This window comes from Vipera berus (genome assembly GCF_964194415.1).
Source record: "Vipera berus genome assembly, chromosome: 1".
Taxonomy (NCBI): domain Eukaryota; kingdom Metazoa; phylum Chordata; class Lepidosauria; order Squamata; family Viperidae; genus Vipera; species Vipera berus.
In genome coordinates, this window is record NC_138202.1 from 346,374,359 (window position 1) to 346,394,684 (window position 20,326).

The 20,326-nt window shown below is 40.4% G+C and overlaps 1 protein-coding gene across 2 annotated transcripts in view; it reads right to left on the reverse strand.

The window, feature by feature from the left end:
* The window catches only part of CASTOR2 (cytosolic arginine sensor for mTORC1 subunit 2), a 100,665-nt gene that overhangs the window by 15,748 nt on the left and 64,591 nt on the right, over nt 1-20,326 (reverse strand). For both annotated transcript variants that reach the window (XM_081313843.1, XM_081313844.1), the window contains exon 3: nt 1,239-1,432. In XM_081313843.1, coding sequence (XP_081169969.1) covers nt 1,239-1,432 — 194 coding nt within the window. The remainder of the gene's footprint in view (nt 1-1,238; nt 1,433-20,326) is intronic.

The window sequence follows — 20,326 nt, forward strand, 5'->3', positions numbered from 1 at the left end:
AAGAATGCAGAATTCTGAACTTCACAAATGACAATTAAGTGGGCCTTCCTCTAAAGCACTTCCTCTAAAGCACTTCACGTTCCTTATTCACAACCAAACCTTTTCTGTATTATTGGAAACTCCTTAAACCAGCTGTTCCAATTTTACAATAGGTCAATGAATATTGATTGTTAAGCAAGGTTTGTTGAATATATATATATGATCATTAACATGCCACAAAATATTGTAATACAAATGCTGATGGACAGGATTACTTCTTCCTACTTTTCCATTTCCAATCCCCTGTTCTTAACCTACAAAAGATATTTTATCTCCACCAAGTGGTTTATTCCATTTTTCTACAAATAGTCCTTATTTAGTGACTGTTCGTGGCAATGGTAATGATGGAAAAGTAACTTTGCACTCAATCCTCATATTTAGGACTTTTGCAGGTCACTAAAGCAAAGGAAAGCAGAAGTGAGATTGTAAGTACAATCATGGTTTCACTTAGCAACCACACTTCACTTAAATGACCAAGTTATTGGCCACAACTGTGGTTGATAAACGAGGACTGCCTGTACTCAGCATTCACTGCTTGAACACTTTTGGGACCTTGCTCTGCATGATTGATGTAAAAGTAATGTCATTTGTGGCTTGGAAATACAGTGTTTCATCTTTTTTATTAGAGAACATTTTTAAAAGGTGGCGGCATTACAGACCTGTTACATATTTGCAAAAGACATAATGCATTGCCCTGCTTACTGAAAGAGGTTGAGAAAGGTCTGAAGAATAACAATACAAAATTCCAAAAATTTAACCAACAATTTCAAAGTGTGGATAGTAATGTATATGGGGGCAGATGGCTCTGGTTAAACTGCTATCCTTGACAATTAGGGAAAAATGCAAACTATGGTTTTCTGAGCCCAGAGGTTTGGCTCAGCTGAGTTCAAGAAAGCAAACAGATGTGCAAAGCTTACTTTGCACATTACAGTAATTTATCACGGATCCGAGGAAAAATCAATGGGAAAAAAGCATGAGAATTTAGCTTCATCCCTTCAAATGTGTACTTAATTCTTATTAGGATGTCTATGGAGATTCTCAGTTATCCAGGTCATGGGTGTCCCAAAATTGCTTTTCAAAAAGCAATTTTCTTAATCCAGTTGTCTTTTGAAAAGCACTTTTGGAGACTCTTATTAGGATCCTGGTGGAAAGAATATGCCTCCTTCTCCCAGCATTTCTTCACATCAAGGTTTCCTTACCAGAATAAAGTCTGTCTGATACGTGGAAAGCATAAACACTGAGATATTCTGATTGGCTAGTGGAGCAATGACTGATTTGGCAATTTTGGTCACACCAATAGGCTGAGAGCCAGAGAAGCCACCTCCTCCAGAGACGACGTTGAGGGCCAGCCATGTTGCATCTGCTACGCTCAAGTGTTCTGATGAAGGGAGCTCTGAAATAGAAGGGTGAAAAAGCACAGAAAAACAATTTTATTTATTGACTTTCAAGGAGAAGAACATAAGCACTGCTCTGTTGGACTGGACCTCTTGGTCCACCTTGGTCAGCAGTCTGTTCTCACAGGGGCTAACCAATTGAACAAGGAAGCCCCCAAGTCTCCCAGCAGATGTCCTTCAGAGGCAGTCAAAATAACAGAGTAACAGTGTTGGAAGGAACCTTGGAGGTCTAGTCCAACCCCCTTCTCAGGCAGGAGATCCTATACCATTTGAGATAAATGGCTGTCCAATCTCTTCTTAAAAACCTCCAGTGAGGGAGCACCCACATCTTCTGAAGGTAAGCTGTTCCACTAGTTAATTGTTCTCACAGTCATGAAATTTCTACGTTGGAACTCTCCTTGATAAGTTTCCATCTTTACTTCTTGTTTTTCCCTCAGGTTCTTTGGGGAGTAGGTTGACTTCCTGTCCTTTGTGACAGCTCCGTAGATATTGGAACACTGCTATCATGTCACCCCTAGTCCTTCTTTCCATTAGACTAGACTTACCTAGTTCCTGCAACAGTTCTTCATATGTTTTAGCCTCCAGTCCTCTAATCGTTTTTGTTGCTCTTTGCACTCTTTCTAGAGTCTACTTCCCTCAAAGTTAAGAGCTATTGATCCCTACTAGTTCCATGAATTGTTCCAAACTCTTTTCAAAGCCAGCCAGGGTGATAGCCAGCATCACCTCTCATGGATGAATTGAGCTACAAAACAGTAAGCAAGTTCTGAAGTATCATCAACAAAGAACATTCCCAAATATTTTAAAATTAAACTACTGCTCAGGTGTGAGTGCCTCCTTGGTCCCACAAGAATAAGTGTCTTACATTTATTTATTTTATTTATTTTATTTTAATCCCATTTATATCCCGCCCTTCTCCGAAGACTCAGGGCGGCTTACAATTTAAGCACAAACCAATGTGCTTAGCAATAGCCTTCATTCTATGTATATGCCTGCTTATTAGGGCTTTCGCCCCCCCCCCCAAGCGGCATTATTACAAAGTCAGCTTATTGCCCCCAACAATCTGGGTCCTCATTTTACCTACCTCGGAAGGATGGAAGGCTGAGTCAACCTTGAGCCTGGTGGAATGCGAACCTGCACTAATTGCAGGCAGCTGGTGTTACTTAAGGAGGCATTAGCCCACTGCTCCACCAAGCCTCCTTTGAGCATTCAAGGAATATTTATGCAATGCAAACAACCAAGACTACACAAGTGCAACTTATTATGAGACCTTCCAGAGGCCAAAGCGCAATACCTATATCAAACTATGAGGAAGATCTGGATCAGTCTCTTTACATACACAATCATAGTGGGAATCATGACTAACCTATCCTTAAAGGCATAGGAAGAGCACTAAGGTAGGATCAGGATGAAGGTCTGTCTTTTCCAGCACTATGACAGGCAGTATAGAGATGCAGCTTCCTGGTTCTGATAATGATGACCATAATCCACACTATACTTAATTTTTACTTTTTTGTGTAATCCTATTTTTTGCAAGTTGGCAGAACTGTCCAGTTACAGAGCTGATTTTAACTAATGGAACGCTACTATGTTCTCTATTTGGATGGATACGGATTTAAAATGATTTTTTAAAAATCCAGGGTCCAAAAACAAGAACTTCTTTGTAGGTTTAACATGCCTTTTGGAATGGCCATCTGCCCACAAACCCCATCCCCCCAAGTCAAAATTTTAGGTTACCTCCCCTACTACTTACTCCATATCATTATTATACCCATGTACTGTTTAAAGTTTCAGCTGTTACAAAAGCAGCTGAAAGATCATCTCTCCCTGGTTGCATCAGCCAGTCCCATCAGATCTCATGGAGAAGGCATGCTACGGGTACCATTGGCTAGGAACCTATATCTGAGGGGTTCCAGGAAATGTACTTTCTCACTGTTGCACCTGCCTTATGGAACATTATTTCCCCTGAAATTAGATTGGCCCCATCCCTTTTGATCATAAAGCCCTTAAGACCTAGTTATGCTGTCAAGGGACCTAGGGCTCCCAAGGGACCAGATGTTATAATACTAACCCAGGGTTAGTATTATGGTGGTTATTTATTTATTTATTGCTATTTATGCTACTGAGAGCCAATTTGGTCTAGTGGTTAAGGCACCAGACTAGAAGCCAGGAGATGGTGAGTTCTAGTCCTGCTGGGTGTCTTTGAGCCAGGCACTCAATCTCAACTCAACCCACCTCACAAAGTTGTTGTTGTGGAGAAAGGAGGAGGAGGAAGGAGTATTATTATAAAAATAATAAAATGCAGGATAAAAATCTAATCAATAAATAAACATTGGAATTCTTTAAACTGACAGGGTCCTACCTGACTGATGTAATGGGGAGAAGATGGTTCTATAGGTAACCTGGACTTATACCATACAGGGCTTTAAAGGTAATAACCAATACTTTGAACTGAACCCAGAAGCAAAGCAACCCCCAATGTGAGTTGTGCAGCAGAGGTGTTATAGGCACTGTCCTTGGCGCACCCAAGATTGGTCATGCGGCTTTTGTAACAGCTGAAACTCCTGGGGACTTTTCAAGGCTAAATTAGAACAGCTTAGGTTAAACGGAAACAGTTTTCTATTTATGGAAAGGCAGATTTTTATTAAGTTCTGAAGCAAAACAGGCTTGTATATGTCTACAGGCACCCACATGTGTTGGTGTGTGTGTTTCCTCTAACGTTTGGTTGCTGGATTGTAGTAAAAACAGAACTGATCCCACTTGTTTGAGTCACGCAGCCAGAGTAAGAAAAGGGCTCCATAACTATTTCCCAAACAGTGATTCAAGCATTAAGAGTCAATATTTACTAAGAAAATATATTAAATTTAAATAATGTTGCATTTTCTCTGATGGATCCTTATGATTAGCAACTTCCCTTAAGAGTCCTGCATCCAAATAATGATTAAAATGCTTCTTTTTTTAAAAAAAAGTCCAAAGGTGAAAATCATATTCTACATTAGCTTCCCCGGATAGGTGGAATTTGATTAGCTAACACCTTCATTAAAAACATAAAGGCAAAATGATATTCAGTTTTCTCTTAGACCTGTGGTGGCAAACCTATGGCACGCGTGCCACAGGTGGCACGCAGAGCCCTCTCTGTGGGCATGCGTGCTGTTGCCCCAGTCCTAGGCCTTCAGCTGGGTTTTATAAAACCTTTTCGCTTCAGGCCTTCACTGCCATGTGCAAAAAAAATATTTAAAAGGTTCAATCAATCAATCAATTTAAACTTCTTGTGGGGAAAAAAATCGCAAAGTTGGAATTGATTGAACTTTTTAGTCCCACCCAGTCTGCCCTTACCACCGCAGCCACGCCCAGCCAATGGGCCACGCCCAGCCAATGGGCCACACCCAGCCAATGGGCCACACCCACTCAGCACCCGACAATACATAAGTGGGTTTTGGGTTGCAGTTTGGGCACTCGGTCTCCAAAAGGTTCGCCACTGCTGTCTTAGACCAATACTGCAATGTTGTAAGCTGCTCAGAGTCCTTGTGGTGAGATGAGCAGCAAACAAATTTAATAAATAATAAATAAATAAATGCATCTTTATTTTATATTTATTTATTTATATTTAAATTTATATACCTCCCTATTCCTGTAGGACTCAGGGTGGTTTACAGGGAAAATTAAAAGTTAAAATACATCATATACAATTAAAAATGATTAAAACTAAGATTAAATTAATCCCTGAACTTAACTAAAACCCCATTAATTAAAAATTAAAACCCCTCAGTCTGGGCCTATTTAGACAACTCAAAAAACCAAGTTTTCAAGTCCCTACGAAATGAGCGAAGGTCGGGGGCGGTCCTAAGCTCCGTGGGAAGCTGGTTCCAAAGGGTAATCAAATCATTTTGGTAATCAAAACAATGTGTGAGGTACTTGCTTAAGTATATATTTGCCTCCATATGTGTGTGTCTTATGTTGGCATAATGGGATTTCAGGACTTCTGAAAACCAAAGCTTGCTACCCTCTCGTTTGCCCTAACCAGACTGCACCTCATCAACAAGGCATCTATTATTAAAAGGCAAAAATAATAGAAAATGGTTGAATTGCAATTTCTGGATACTGTTCTTGGCAGGCTGATGGGTGGGAAAGTACAATTCAGGTTTATAGTAAAACAAGCAAAGTTTAGAAAGTAATTAAGCCTAGCTGAGAATGACCTAATTGAAGGTGTGGGTGTATTTTTGTCTTCGAGAGACTGTGAAATATACAGAGTACAAAAAGTGCCCTGGATTGCAAAACTTAGCATTACTGTATTGGGGGTTCCAGAAGGCAGAAGAATTTGTTAAAAAGGAAGTAAACAAGCAGGATGCTCAAGTGCCTTTGGCTAGGGAGAGAGGGGTTCCTGCTTGCCATTTTAAATTTAATAAATAAATAAATAAAACTAATAACACTGGAGCACCACTTGAACACCATCAGTATTGATAAATCAATTGATCTTGGGGTTGATTTGTTATTTGTTTGTTTGATGGTTGTGAGTCACCCAGAGTCCTTGAGAGTTGAGTAGCATACAAAGTAATTACACTGGCGGGATCCAGGAGAAGAGCTTTCTCTACCATGGCTTCAAGCCAAATGGCAAAGCCAGGTCTTCGGGCCCTTATGGAACATCAGGAGGTGGACACAGATCTCATCCAAAGGATCTCACCCAACCTCCAAGGAACACCTTATCTCCTTTGGGTGAGATTTGCACCCACCTCCTGACCTTCTGTAAGGGACTGAAGACCTGGCTCTGCCATTTGGCTTGGAGCCCCAACAGAGGGAGTATCACGTTGGAAGAGGTTGATGGACCAATAGAGGAGATTTAACTATCATGTGTATCTTTATTATTAGAAATATTTATTTTTTATGGTTTTATTACTTTTAATGTTGGAAGATGCCCAGAGTCTCTTTGTGGCAAGATGGGCAGCTAATACATTTAACAAGCAAGCAAGCAAGTGAACAAGGAGGCAAGCAAATATATTTTAAACATATAAAGAACGCTTGCAGGAATTGGGCATGTTTAGTTTAATGAAAAGAAGGACGAGGGATGACATGATAGCAGTCTTCCAATATCTGAAGGGCTGCCACAAGGAAGAGGGGAGTCAACCTATTCTCCAAAGCAACTGACAAGAGAAATTTCGTGACAGTGAGAACAACTAACCAGTGGAACAACCTGCCTCCAGAAGTTGTGAATGCTCCAACACTGGAAGTTTTTAAGAAGGGACTGGACATCCACTTGTCTGAAATGGTATAGGGTTTCCTGCCTGAGCACGGGGTTGGACTAGATGACCTCCAAGGTCCCTTCCAGCCCTGTTATTTGGTTAAATAAATAAAATTTATACTAACATTTCAGCACCACTTGAACACCATCAGCACTGACAAATTTGCCATCAGTCAACTGCAAAAGGCAGTTTTACTGGGAACAGCTGACAACCTGTGACGACACCTCTAACAACATCAAACATCAATATTTGCCTATGTCATGTCCTTGGGAAGGACGCGATAAGTGGATAAAAATGCCAAATTCAGTCTGAACATCTGGCAAACCATACTAATATACCATTCCCCTTACCCCATTGCCCTCACTTCTTCTGCCTATCAGAAAATAATTCAAAAAGAAGTTCTTGGCTTTTTCACTAACGGAAGAGGTCTTAGAAAGATTTACCTGCAAAGCACAACTGAGACAGATCATAAACCCATGTGTCAATCTTGATGGGCTCATGAATGAATGGCCACCCAACAGTGTTAGCAGTGAACAAATGCTGGAAATCACAGTCATGCGACCACAAGATGCTGCAAACAGCCATAAATGTGAGCTGGTTGTCAAGTGCCCAAAATTTGATTGCATTGTGGAACTTCAAAGTCAGGTTGTATGAACCATCATAACTTCCAATGCTCACTAAGTGACTTGTCATTAAGTAAGGACTACCTGCACATCCTGTTCCCCTGGCTCTACCATGTGGTCTTTGTCCATCCTGCTCTATTTTGCAATTAACTGCCCTTTGTGCCTTATTATTAGTACTGCATACTCCATCCACTCCATCCTTATTTCCTGCTTTCAAAATATGCTTGTTTTTCTAGTTTTCAAACCTGAATAATTACTATCCAAACGTATTAACTTTTATACGCCTGACAAGAAACATGCAAGCAACAAAGGTAAAACTGTTTACTTAGCATATAATATTCTATAGTATATTTAATTTTGGAGCATTAGTTCCACTCCAGGGTTTAAATTCTCAAGAGTTCACTGAAAAATTACCACTTTCTAAGCAATCCAATAGTTTTGGGCTATATAATCTAAAAATGAATAAATGAAATAAAAGGTCAGTCAGACACCATATTATGCAGCAAGCTCATTTTTAAGAAAATATTTTGAAATGTACCCCATATATTTGGGTAATGCATACATAACATCTACTTTGGTTCTATTACCTGACTTATTTTGCTAAAAAGAAATACTGAATTTTAGAGAGTTGCACTGAAGCCATAGGCTGTAAAAAAACAATCTTATAAATAATATAAGCATTTTTAATACCTTATTTTTTATACCCATGGTGTACCTGTTTTGTACGAACTTTAATTACAACCTCTTTTTTCTTTCTGGTTATTATTTGTTGTTACATAAATCCTATTATGAATATCATGAATCTGAACTAAAGCAAACAACAGTGGCAGCATTTAATAAGGACTGCTTCACCTACACACATATGTCACTTGATTAAATCAGCCCTGACAGCCAAATATGTGGACTAATTTCCTTGAAACATGACTACTTTTATATATTTTCATAAGTTGCCAGCTATGAAGTGTAATAGAAACAGGTATTACAGAGTTAAGAACATGCAAAAAGAAGAGTGCATATACACTGACAGGTAGTGCTCAACTTAGTCATTTGTTTAGTGACTGTTCAAAGTTACAATGGCATTGGAAAAAGTGACTTATGACCATTTTTCACACTACAACCATTGCAGCAGCATCATGGTCACATGATCAAAATTTGAGTGCTTGGCAACTGGCATGTATTTATGAAATAAAGGACTGTCTTTTATAACACAAGATGTAAGGTCACTAATGATAAAGCAAAAAGGTGTTCCAGAATGCAGGTATGAACAACCCCCCCTCCACAACTATTTAAAGCAGCTATGTCTTTTTTTGGAACCACATGGCAGACCTCTGTAGCTATTGTATGATCCTGGGAAATGAGATGTTTGGTTTAAGGCATTGCAAACAGATGTTACGTTGGCAACCTTTCTTTCTCTGCCTTTTCCCCTCAAAAGCACAATCTTAAAATGCAAAGCATCTATGTCGTTCTTCTGCACAGAAGTTATCCATCGGGATCTAGTTGCTGAACTTTACATAATTTATTTGAAATTAGAAAGGTTCTCAGTTGTTAAATAACACTAGCAACAAAAGAATTTCTCTCCTACCCTAAAATATACAGGTAGTGCTCATGTAGAGACCACTTGTTCAGCAATTGCTCAAAGTTGGCTCTGAACAAGAAGATTTATGATCAGTGCTTGAATTTGCAGCTGTCACAGCATCCTCACAATCATGTGGGTGTGATTTGGGCACAAGGCAACCGTCATATGATTATGACGGTTGCAATGTCCCATGGTCATATGATTACCGTTTGTGACCATCACTGCCAGCTTCCAACAAGCAAAGTCAAAGGGGAAGCCAACCAGAGGTTGCAAATAGCAATCAAGTGATGTTGCACTTAATGACTACAATTGGATCTTCCAGAACTGCTATCGTAAATTGGCACAATTTTGTCATTTTTCACTTTGCTTAGCAGTGGAGTTCCCAGGCTCAATTAGTTGTTAACTGAGGACTACCTGCACTGCTGAGATGAAATAACTTGGAGGAACAGGAAGTGGAATTCTGTGTGTGGGAGAATCCATTCAATTGGGAAATTCAAAACAAATTCCTGGGCAAAGGATTACTTAATCCTAGAGCTGTTTGCATACTAGCAACATTTTCCCTCTTGTTGGATTTCCCAACCATCCTTGAAGTGATACAAAATCTATTATTGTTCTTTTGACACAGTATCACAGTTGCATAATTCTAGAAGACCCTACAAGTCACTATGGGTGGGGTGGGGGTCCTGCAGAAGTGGAGGTCTTTTTCCATCAAACTCTGATTGTTAGACGTTGAGTTGTAATAATAAAAGAAAGTTGGTATATGCCACAAGCATCTGGTACATTTTGTACCTTAAGATTCTTTCTCTTAGCAGAAGGGCGGGGGAAAGACTCTTAATAATTAAATTAGGAGTCTTCTTTCAGCTTTAGGCTTCTGCTTAGTTATTGAAAATCCAACCTTTTTTCATCAAGGCAAAAGAGAAACAATAGTGAAAGAAACAATAGTTGGGAAGGAAGGAGCTTGGGGCCTAGGAGACTTTTAATAGATTCATTGTGTGTCATCAAATTGTTCTTGACTCCTAGCAATCATAGATAGATTTTCTCCAGGATGATCTGTCCTTAAGCTGGTCTTTCAGGTTTTCCAATGGGACACCTATCGTCACTCTGAGTCCATCCACTTTGCTGCTGGTTGTCCTCTTCTTCTCATCTATGATCAGAATTAGCTTTATAATCTTCTCATCTATTAGACTGCCTCTCTCCAATTGTCTCTGTCCAATTGGCAAGTGTCAAGCTGTGAAGATTGCTTGTGTTAGGACTGTCATGCTGCTTCTAGTTTGTCTACAGTTGCAAAGGGGGGGGGAGGGGAAGGTTTGGAATGTATAGCAGGATTCTATCCAGATGGGAACCAAGGTCACTGAAGAGATGTTGTGGCGTTCTTCTCATAACAACTGCCTGAGGATTAATTGGATCGTGTGATCTGAACTGTCAGAGAGGGGAGGGAAAGTTTTACTCTTTTAATTATCCTTTCCTCACCATATTGCCGGAGCTGGTTTTCAACTTGTTAGTGCCGGTATGCTGTACCCAATAAAGTTTTGCATTAGAGATCTAAATGACTCTTGTGTATTTACTTCGTTGGGATCCTCAGCTTGAACCCTGACAGCAAGATTTAACTGAGTCACCATGTTCTAGATCTTTTCAGCAAAACAAAGGCCCCTTGCAGGATCCCAAAGTCAGGCCTTTTTTGTTGCTGTTGCGAACCTACGGATGATCATTCCTCCTAAATCCTTATGGTCCTGACCCTGTTGTCATTTAGAAAAACTGTGAAGACAGGGCGTCAGGAAGAGCATAGAGGACTGAGTGAAACACTGCTTTTTGCAGTGACTGAAATAGGAACTGGTGAAAGGAACAGCTCCTCAAAATTCCTCCTCAGATTAAGGAGAAGACAAGGATCACCCATGTTTAGCTCCATACAGATTTTCTCCAGATTTGTTTGTAAGTGAGGAATGATATCTTCTGCTTTATTTCTTAGAGAAAAGTGCAAATTTGCTGAGTATAAATTTGAACTTCTTTAATTAAGATCAAAATATAAATGCTAGTATTTCTGGTAGTTTATTTATTTATTGGGTTATTAATTTATTGGCTGCCCATCTTATCTTAGGGTAACTCTGAGTGATTTATAATATTAAGTTCTTAATAGATTTTTGCTGATTAGAATGAATAATGTGGTTTTTTTTGTAATTTGACTATAAGGCATGAGATATGGGAAGAAGATATATGTTTTTAATTTAAGTACTAGAGAAGATGTTACAGGTTATCCTCAACTTATGACTAGCTTGAAATATAGATTAAACAAACAAACAGGTTTACTTATGTATGAATTGGGTAAGGAATAGCATTGTGTATTAGCTCATAGCAGCTGTTCCAACAGCAATCTTGCTCTAATTAAAGCACTCTAGCAAGGCATTGCATTTGTCATTGAATATGCAAAGATACATTTTCTAATATGTGGAGATGGTCTTATATATCATTCAGTGACCAGCAGGTTCCACCAATTCATTGATGGTGATCCCCAAGCTTCTCCTATGCCACAAGAAGGCCCAAATACTATATCAAATTTGCTCTTTCATTGAGTCAAAAGTGGAAATTAGGGGGGCACCTCAAAAGATATTGTACTGTAAGACAATTGAAGGTTCTTTAGTTTAACTCATATGATTTGATCTTGTCCAGCTTTAGCTTTGTTTCGGTTTCAAATTACAACGTATGTCAGTGGCTATTTTGGGAAGAGATACTATAGTAACAATCTCCATATATTGTTGAACTATATTCTTAAAACATGAATTTGTCATCTTATGAAGAATGTTGGTTCTATCAAATCTGGGGCATGGCAAGAGCACACATTTTATGCAACTGCAACAAACCTTAGTCTCTTGATTTTAAGAAATGGGTGCACGGTCTGAATTTTTTATCTGTTCTGTAAAATAGATAAAAAATGTTAGGATCTGTGTCCTAAAAATGAGAAGATGACACAGTATGTTCTTTATGTTCTTGCCTTCAACGATGCCCTACTTTTCTATAAAAATAGCTAAGTTGACTTCAAACTTACCAAAACTAAAAACATGCAAAGGTTCAATGCTTGCCTAATTCTTGTAGCTAGATATACACTTGACTGAAAAATAGTACACTCTTATCCGGGATGGTTGTTCTCTTCCAGTGAAAATACAGCTACAGAAAAGTCACACATGGAGTGGGGAGGGAGGAAGGAGACACCTGCCTAGACAGCCTGATCAACTGAATCAACTCTGATAATCAATGGGGTGACAGATGTTGCAGCCAGATTGTCCTCACATCTGAGACTTGTAGCTGATGGCCTAAATCCTTGCAACATAATCCAAATTGTCTGCCAAGAGAAACCAAAAAGTGACGCAGCTTCAGTGCCTCAATTTGAATGCAATGAACAGTGTCTGCCTACACAGTTGTGCTTTGGCACCAACTGTTTGGTTGCAAAAAGTGCCAAGTGTGGATGTGTCAGGAGGAAAGCAGCAGAGCCTAAAGTTAAAATTAGGACCGTTGTACCATGCCTCTGTTTTATCTCGGGGATAAGCAACATATGTCAGCAGTATTGGAATAAAGAGCTCGCCAGCTGGAGATTATGAAGGAACAACCAGCACCTGAAATATTGCTGTGTTTGACTGTTTCAGGTCTCTTTGGGAGCCAAAAGGCTAACATTTTTATTGTGGCTTCATTTTTTTTTGTATGATCATACTGACCTTCCTGATTCCTTAATAGGGACAGTGGAAGATATAATTCTGGAGGCCAGTGGATTGAAAAGAAGCAGACTCTAATATATTAGTTATCAGGTTCAATCTTGCATATTTTTAAGAAGATAAGAAATCCAAAACCCACATCTTGGTCCAACACATCCTTTCTCTACATAGCCAACTAGATATATTTGGGGTGCACACAAACAGGACGATGATAATGATGATGGCAATTCTCTTGGCAATTCTATGAGTCAGTTCTTTTCCGATCTTGCACTACTTCTTTCAGTTGTTCTATGCTTTGGCTGGTGTCAGTTTTGATAGTGTCCAGCCATTCTGCTCTTTGGCATCCTGGTTTTCTTTTATTGTTAACTCCTCCAAGCATAATTGCTTCTTCCAGTGAATTCCCCTGCATGACATGGCCAAAATAAGTGAGACACAGTTTTGTGATTTTGCCTTCCAATGACATGTCTGGTGTTATACGCTTCAGTATTTACTTGTTCCCCTTCATGGATTACTGCCTTGTCGTGGCGAAGGGGCTTGCGTAATTCAATGAAGCTATGAGCTATGCCGTGCAGGGCCACCCAAGACGGACAGGTCATAGCAGAGAGTTCTGACAAAACGTGATCCACTGGAGAAGGAAATGGCAACCCACTCCAGTACCTTTGCCATGAAAACCCTATGGACAGTACCAAAAGGCAAAATGATATGACGCTGGAAGATGAGCTCCTCAGGTCGGAAGGAGTCCCATATGCTACTGGGGAAGAGCAGAGGGCTAGTACTAGTAGCGCCAGAAAGAATGAAGCGACTGGGCCAAAGCCGAAAGGACGCTCAGCTGTGGATGTGTCTGGTGGTGAAAGGAAAGTCCAATGCTGTAAAGATTTTTTCTCCATAGGAACCTGGAATGTAAGATCCATGAATCAAGGAAAGCTGGACGTGGTCAAACAAGAGATGACAAGACTGAACATCGACATCTTAGGTATCAGCGAACTAAAATGGACAGGAATGGGTGAATTTAATTCAGATGACCATCAGGTATACTACTGCGGGCAAGGATCCCTCAGAAGAAGTGGAGTAGCCTTCATAGTCAATAAAAGAGTAGGAAAAGCAATACTGGGATACAATCCTCAAAATGACAGAATGATCTCAGTTCGAATCCAAGGCAAACCATTCAATATCACAGTAGTCCAAGTCTATGCCCCAACCACCGGTGCTCAAGAGGATGAAATTGACCGGTTCTATGAAGCCCTACAGCACCTTATAGAACTAACACCAAAAAATGATGTTCTTATCATCATGGGGGATTGGAATGCTAAAGTAGGAAGCCAAAAGATAACCGGAATAACAGGCAAGTTTGGCCTTGGAGTGCAAAATGAAGCAGGGCACAGGCTGATAGAATTCTGTCAAGAGAATACGATGGTCATAGCAAACACTCTTTTCCAACAACCCAAGAGACGGCTCTACACATGGACATCACCAGATGGTCAACACAGAAATCAGATTGACTATATGCTCTGCAGCCAAAGATGGAGAAGCTCTATACAGTCAGTAAAAACAAGACCAGGAGCTGACTGTGGCTCAGACCATGAGCTTCTCCTTGCAAAGTTTAGGCTTAAACTGAAGAAAGTAGGGAAAAGCACTAGGCCACTCAGGTATGAATTAAATCATATCCCTGTTGAATATACAGTAGAGGTGACAAATAGATTTAAGGAATTAGATCTGATAGACAGAGTGCCTGAAGAACTATGGACAGAGGTTCACAACATTGTACAACAGGTAGCAACCAAAACCATCCCAAAGAAAAAGAAATGCAAGAAAGCAAAATGGCTGTCTGATGAAGCTTTGCAAATAGCTGAGGAAAGGAGGGAAGCGAAAGGCAAGGGAGAAAAAGAAAGATACGCCCAATTGAATGCAGAATTCCAGAGAATAGCTAGAAGAGATAAGAATGCCTTCTTAAATGAACAGTGCAAAGAAATAGAAGAAAACAATAGAATAGGGAGGACCAGAGATCTTTTCAAGAAAATTGGAGAGATGAAGGGAACGTTTCATACAAAAATGGGCATGATAAAGGACCAAAATGGCAGGGACCTAACAGAGGCAGAAGAGATTAAGAAGAGGTGGCAAAATTACACAGAAGAACTATACAAGAATGAGCTTAACGTCCCTGATAATCACAATGAGGTGGTCACTGACCTCGAGCCAGACATCCTAGAATGTGAGGTGAAGTGGGCCTTAGAAAAGCTGAGCAACAACAAAGCTAGTGGAGGTGACAGTATTCTAGCTGAGCTATTCAAAATCTTAAAAGACAATGCAGTAAAAGTGCTACACTCAATTTGCCAGCAAATTTGGAAAACTCAACAGTGGCCACAGGATTGGAAAAGATCAGTTTACATTCCAATTCCAAAGAAAGGCAGTGCCAAAGAATGTTCAAACTACTGCACCATTGCACTCATTTCTCATGCTAGTAAAGTCATGCTTAAAATCCTACAAGCTAGACTCCAGCAGTATGTGGATCCAGAACTACCAGAAGTACAGGCAGGATTTCGAAGAGGCAGAGGAACTAGAGATCAAATTGCCAACATACGCTGGATCATGGAGAAAGCTAGGGAGTTCCAGAAAAACATCTACTTCTGCTTCATTGACTATGCTAAAGCCTTTGATTGTGTGGATCATAACAAACTGTGGCAAGTTCTTAAAGAGATGGGAGTACCAGACCATCTTATTTGTCTCTTGAGAAACCTATATGCGGGTCAAGAAGCAACAGTGAGAACTGGGCATGGAACCACTGATTGGTTCAAAATTGGGAAAGGAGTCCGGCAAGGCTGTATACTGTCGCCCTGCCTATTTAACTTATATGCAGAGCACATCATGAGAAAGGCAGGGCTAGATGAATCAAAAGTTGGAATTAAGATTGCCGGAAGAAATATCAACAACCTTAGATACGCAGATGATACCACTCTAATGGCAGAAAGTGAAGAAGAACTAAAGAGCCTCTTGTTGCGGTTGAAGAATGAGAGTGCAAAGCTTGGGTTTAAACTTAACATTAAGAAAACCAAGATCATGATATCTGGCCCTCTCAATTCCTGGCAAATAGATGGGGAAGAAATGGAGGCAGTGACAGATTTTATTTTCCTGGGATCCAAGATCACTGCAGATGGGGACTGTAGCCAAGAAATTAAAAGACGCTTGCTCCTCGGGAGGAAAGCCATGGCAAATCTAGACAGCACACTAAAAAGCAGAGACATCACCCTGTCAACAAAAGTGCGTATAGTCAAGGCTATGGTCTTCCCAGTTGCAATGTATGGCAGTGAAAGTTGGACCATAAGAAAGGCTGAGCGCCAAAGAATTGAGGCCTTTGAACTATGGTGCTGGAGAAGACTCCTGCGAGTCCCTTGGACTGCAAGGCGATCAAACCGGTCAGTCCTAGAGGAGATCAATCCTGACTGCTCTTTAGAAGGCCAGATCCTGAAGCTAAAACTCAAATACTTTGGCCACCTAATGAGAAAGAAGGACTCACTGGAGAAGAGCTGGGAAAGATTGAGGGCAATAGAAGAAGGGGACGACAGAGAATGAGGTGGCTGGATGGAGTCACTGAAGCAGTAGGCGTGAGCTTAGATGGACTCCAGAAGATGGTAGAGGACAGGAACGCCTGGAGGAATGTTGTCCATAGGGTCACTATGGGTCGGACACGACTTCGTAGCTAACAACAACATTTACTTGTTAGTCACTTTTGCTGTCCAAGGAATACGCAGAAGCCTCCTCCTGCACCAGAGCTCAAATGAGTTGATTTTCTTCCTGTCTTGCTTATTTAAGGTTTAACTTTCACAGCTATAAACATGGTGAGAAGGACGTAACTTTCTCCCACTGTTATTCTCCCTCAACTGGAATTTGCAAGCATGCCGACAAGCTTGAAAACAAGCTCTCAAGAGATCTGCCACTGGTGAAGTATGCAGTCTTCTTTTAAAGCTATTCGACCACTACCACATCTACTGCTAAAGAATAGAATAGAATTAAATAGAGCTGGAAAAGGACCTTGGAGGTCTTCTAGTCCAGCCCCCTGCTCAAGCAGGAGAACCTATACCAGGCATGTCAAACTGGCGGCCTGTGGGCCAGATGCGTCACGCCGAAACTGCACCCACACCCCATTGCCAGCAATGGGGAAAAAGTCCCGATACATCGCACAACGTCACGTGACGTTGCGAGTTTGACATGCCTGACCTATACCATCTCAGACAGGTGATTCAACAGAATTCAAGAATTCAACAGATTGCCAATAGAAGAGAATATTTGCTGCTCAAAGTTGAAATGAGGGCTCCTTCCTGATCTCTGAGCTTGGTGGTTTTCTTGCAGACATTTCGTTACCAAATTAGGTAACGCCACAGTTTGGTGATGAAACGTCTGGAGAAAAAAATCACCGAACTCGGAAAGCAGCAAGGACCCCACAATTCAACAGATTACTTAGGCCAGGGGTAGGCAACCTTGGCTCTTTTATGACTCGTGGACTTCAACTCCCAGAATTCCTGAGCCAGCCTGGCTAGCTCAGGAATTCTGGGAGCTGAAAGTCCACGAGTCATAAAAGAGTCAAAGTTGACTACCCCTGACTTAGGCCTATGGGAAGAAGTCCTTTTTTTGGTCTGTTCTAAATCTTCCAAACAGCTTCATTGGGTGGGCCCTGGTTCTACCGTTTGGAGAGAGAAAACTTCTTCCTGCAATGTAGGTTTTTATATATTGCAATAATTGCTTTTTCTTTTGTTTCCAAATGTGAAGACCAGAACTAATTTTTTAGTTCTGGTCTTCACATTTGATTTTTTATTATCATTTTATTGGGGTTTTTATTAATGTATCAACTGTTTTTATGGGCATGTATTTAATTATCTTTTAATTTTTGTAACTCTTGTTTTATTCTTGCCCTGTACACCGCCCTGAGTCCTTCGGGAGAAGGGCGGTATAGAAATATTAATAAATTAAATTAAATTAAATTAATTTAAAACTTTTGGCACTGTTTTTTATGCCCCATTTTATTTTATTTTTAAATTAAAAATCCAGAGATCCAGCTGAATCAAGCCAACACTCATCTCAGTCACCCAGTATGATTCTCACTGAGACCAACTGGATGCCTCTGGGATGCTCACAAGCAGGAGATGGAGGTATCCCCCTCTCCTGTAGTTGTCTATGGAGATTCTCTCCTATAATTCTTGTCCTGCAGCTGGTATTAAAATACATGCTGCTCTCAACCTTAAGGTAACTTTAAGACTTCAAAATCTTTTTTTTTAATCCATTCAATTGTGTCTGATTCTCAGAGACTGCCTGGACAAGTCCTTGGAGTTTTCTTGGCAAGATGTTTAAGAAATGACTTACATGCCCTCCTTCCTAAAGCTGAGAGAAAATGACTGGCCCAAGGTCGCCTAACTGATTTTATGTCCAAGGTGGGATGAGAAATCACAAACCTTCTAGACTACTACGTCATTCTGGTCCTTTTCAAGGTCCCTAAAGGTAAAGGTAAAGGTTCCCCCGCACATGCGTGCTAGTTGTTTCCGACTCTAGGGGCCGGTGCTCATCTCCGTTTCAAAGCCAAAGAGCCAGCGTTTGTCCAAGGACGTCTCCGTGGTCATGTGGCCGGCATGAGTAGATGCCAAAGGCGCACGGAACGCTGTTACCTTCCCCACTATAGTGGTCCCTATTTTTCTACTTGCATTTTTACGTGCTTTCGAACTGCTAGGTTGGCAGAAGCTGGGACGAGTAACAGGCGCTCACTCTGTTACGCGGCACTCGGGATTTGACCTGCCAAACTGCTGACCTTCTGATCGACAAGCTCAGCGTCCTAACCCACTGAGCCACCACGTCCCTAGTCCATGATAAATCACTTCCTCATAAATTGCCCTCATCTCCTTTGAATTTCCCTAGATTAGAGAGGAACTTATTTAACTTGTGTTTAATACTCCTTTGTGCAACTGGATTCTTGATTTTCTTATTGATGATACAACAGGCACTGCAATACACCTCTGTGTATTAACAATTCACCTGTGGAGGTGGTTAACAGCATCAAGTTTCTGGGTGTGCAGCTAATGAGTAGGGTATCTTGGTCGCTCAACAGTGAGACACTGGTGAAGTGGGCACAGCAGCGCCTGCATTTTCTGTGTCACCTGAGAAAAGCACATCTTTTTTCCCTTGTCCTTACCACTTTCTATAGAGGGACAATCGAGAGCATCCTGTCATAATGCATTACTGTCTGGTTTGGAAGCATTACTGCTTCAGACAGAAAAGTGATGTAGAGAGTGGTGAGGATGGCAGAAAAGATTATTGGTAGTTCACTTCCTTCTGTTCAGGACATAGCATATAAGGGATGCTTGAGCAGGGTCCGCAGTATTGTCTGAGACACTACACATCCTCTTCACGACCTGTTTTGAATTTCTCTAGATTATAGAGGAACTTATTAAACTTGTGTTTCCAACCCAGCCTGCTGTTTGTGGAATCCTCCACAAAGCAATGAATTATATTTTTACAGGTATAAAATAACTGTAAACCATTCTCATATTCTCTCTCCCTCTCTCCCATCCTTGTCACTTAAATACAGAAAAGAAATAAAATATAAACCTAATGAAATGTATTCTTTTCTTAATAAACTAACCTTCACAAGCCTGGACATAATAGGCAAATTTTAAGGTCATGATTATATCCTGTAGAAACAGTTAGAGGAGGATCCATTCTTTCCAAAACATCCATTTTACATTTTAATTGCTATTAATGAAATGGTAACCTCGATTATGTAGCACATCCTTCTAACTAAATTCCCAATACTTTTACAGGTCCACTGGAAATAATATACTCTATCATCCTTTCAGTATAACACACTATTAACCGCTAAAAGCTTTAAATTTTATCATAGTTCTTAAAAAAGAGTGTCCATGAACTATCCTGATGTAGACAATCCATCAAGTTTAATCTATTTGGTGTTAAAAACCAATGATGCAATAGTTTATAGAAATCGAGTTTCAACTTTACTGCAAGAGATACTTGGTATCCTAAAATCTTGAAGCTGGAAAGAGCTACATAGAGTACTGATTTTAACTCCCGGCTCTCTGCAGGAAACTTCTCAGACAGATTAGGCATCCAGTGAAAGGAAGCACACTCCTTCACTTGTGGTCCCTATACACACAAAGACACAAATATACATTTCTATGGCCTTAGATCAGCGGCTCTCAATCTTTTCTATACCCCGCACCCCTTAAACGCTTCTTGTACCCCTTACAAAAGTTCGAGATAACGAATTATGCATATCCACTATAATTTCGAAACTTCTAAACCCAAGTTTTCGTACCCCCTGGAATATTGTCTCACACCCCCAGAGTGTGCGAGCACCCCCCGGTTGGGAACTCCCTGCCTTAGATTCTCTCCTAATTTCTCAGAACCACCTAAAGGTCCATCAGGTGGTGGTAATCCTAGTAGGTAGTCAAAGAGCTAAAAGGGACGGAGGTCCAATTTGTAAAGAAAAGTTCTTGGTCCCTGGAAGTAATGATCTATGGGGGAATTATTGTTGTTCTTGAATACTTTTTGTTAACTAGGCAGGACTTAAATAATTATATGCATATTAGATGATGACCCAATGTTTTTCATATAAACTCTTCCTCTGGGAATAGCCCAATTAGCTGGAAACTGTCCATTCCTTGCATGATCCTGCAAGGTCAAAGTTTTGTACTTTGACCAGGATGCTTAGTATGGCTTCTTAGACTGGTTTGTACTTTGACATTCTTCTTTTTGAAACTTC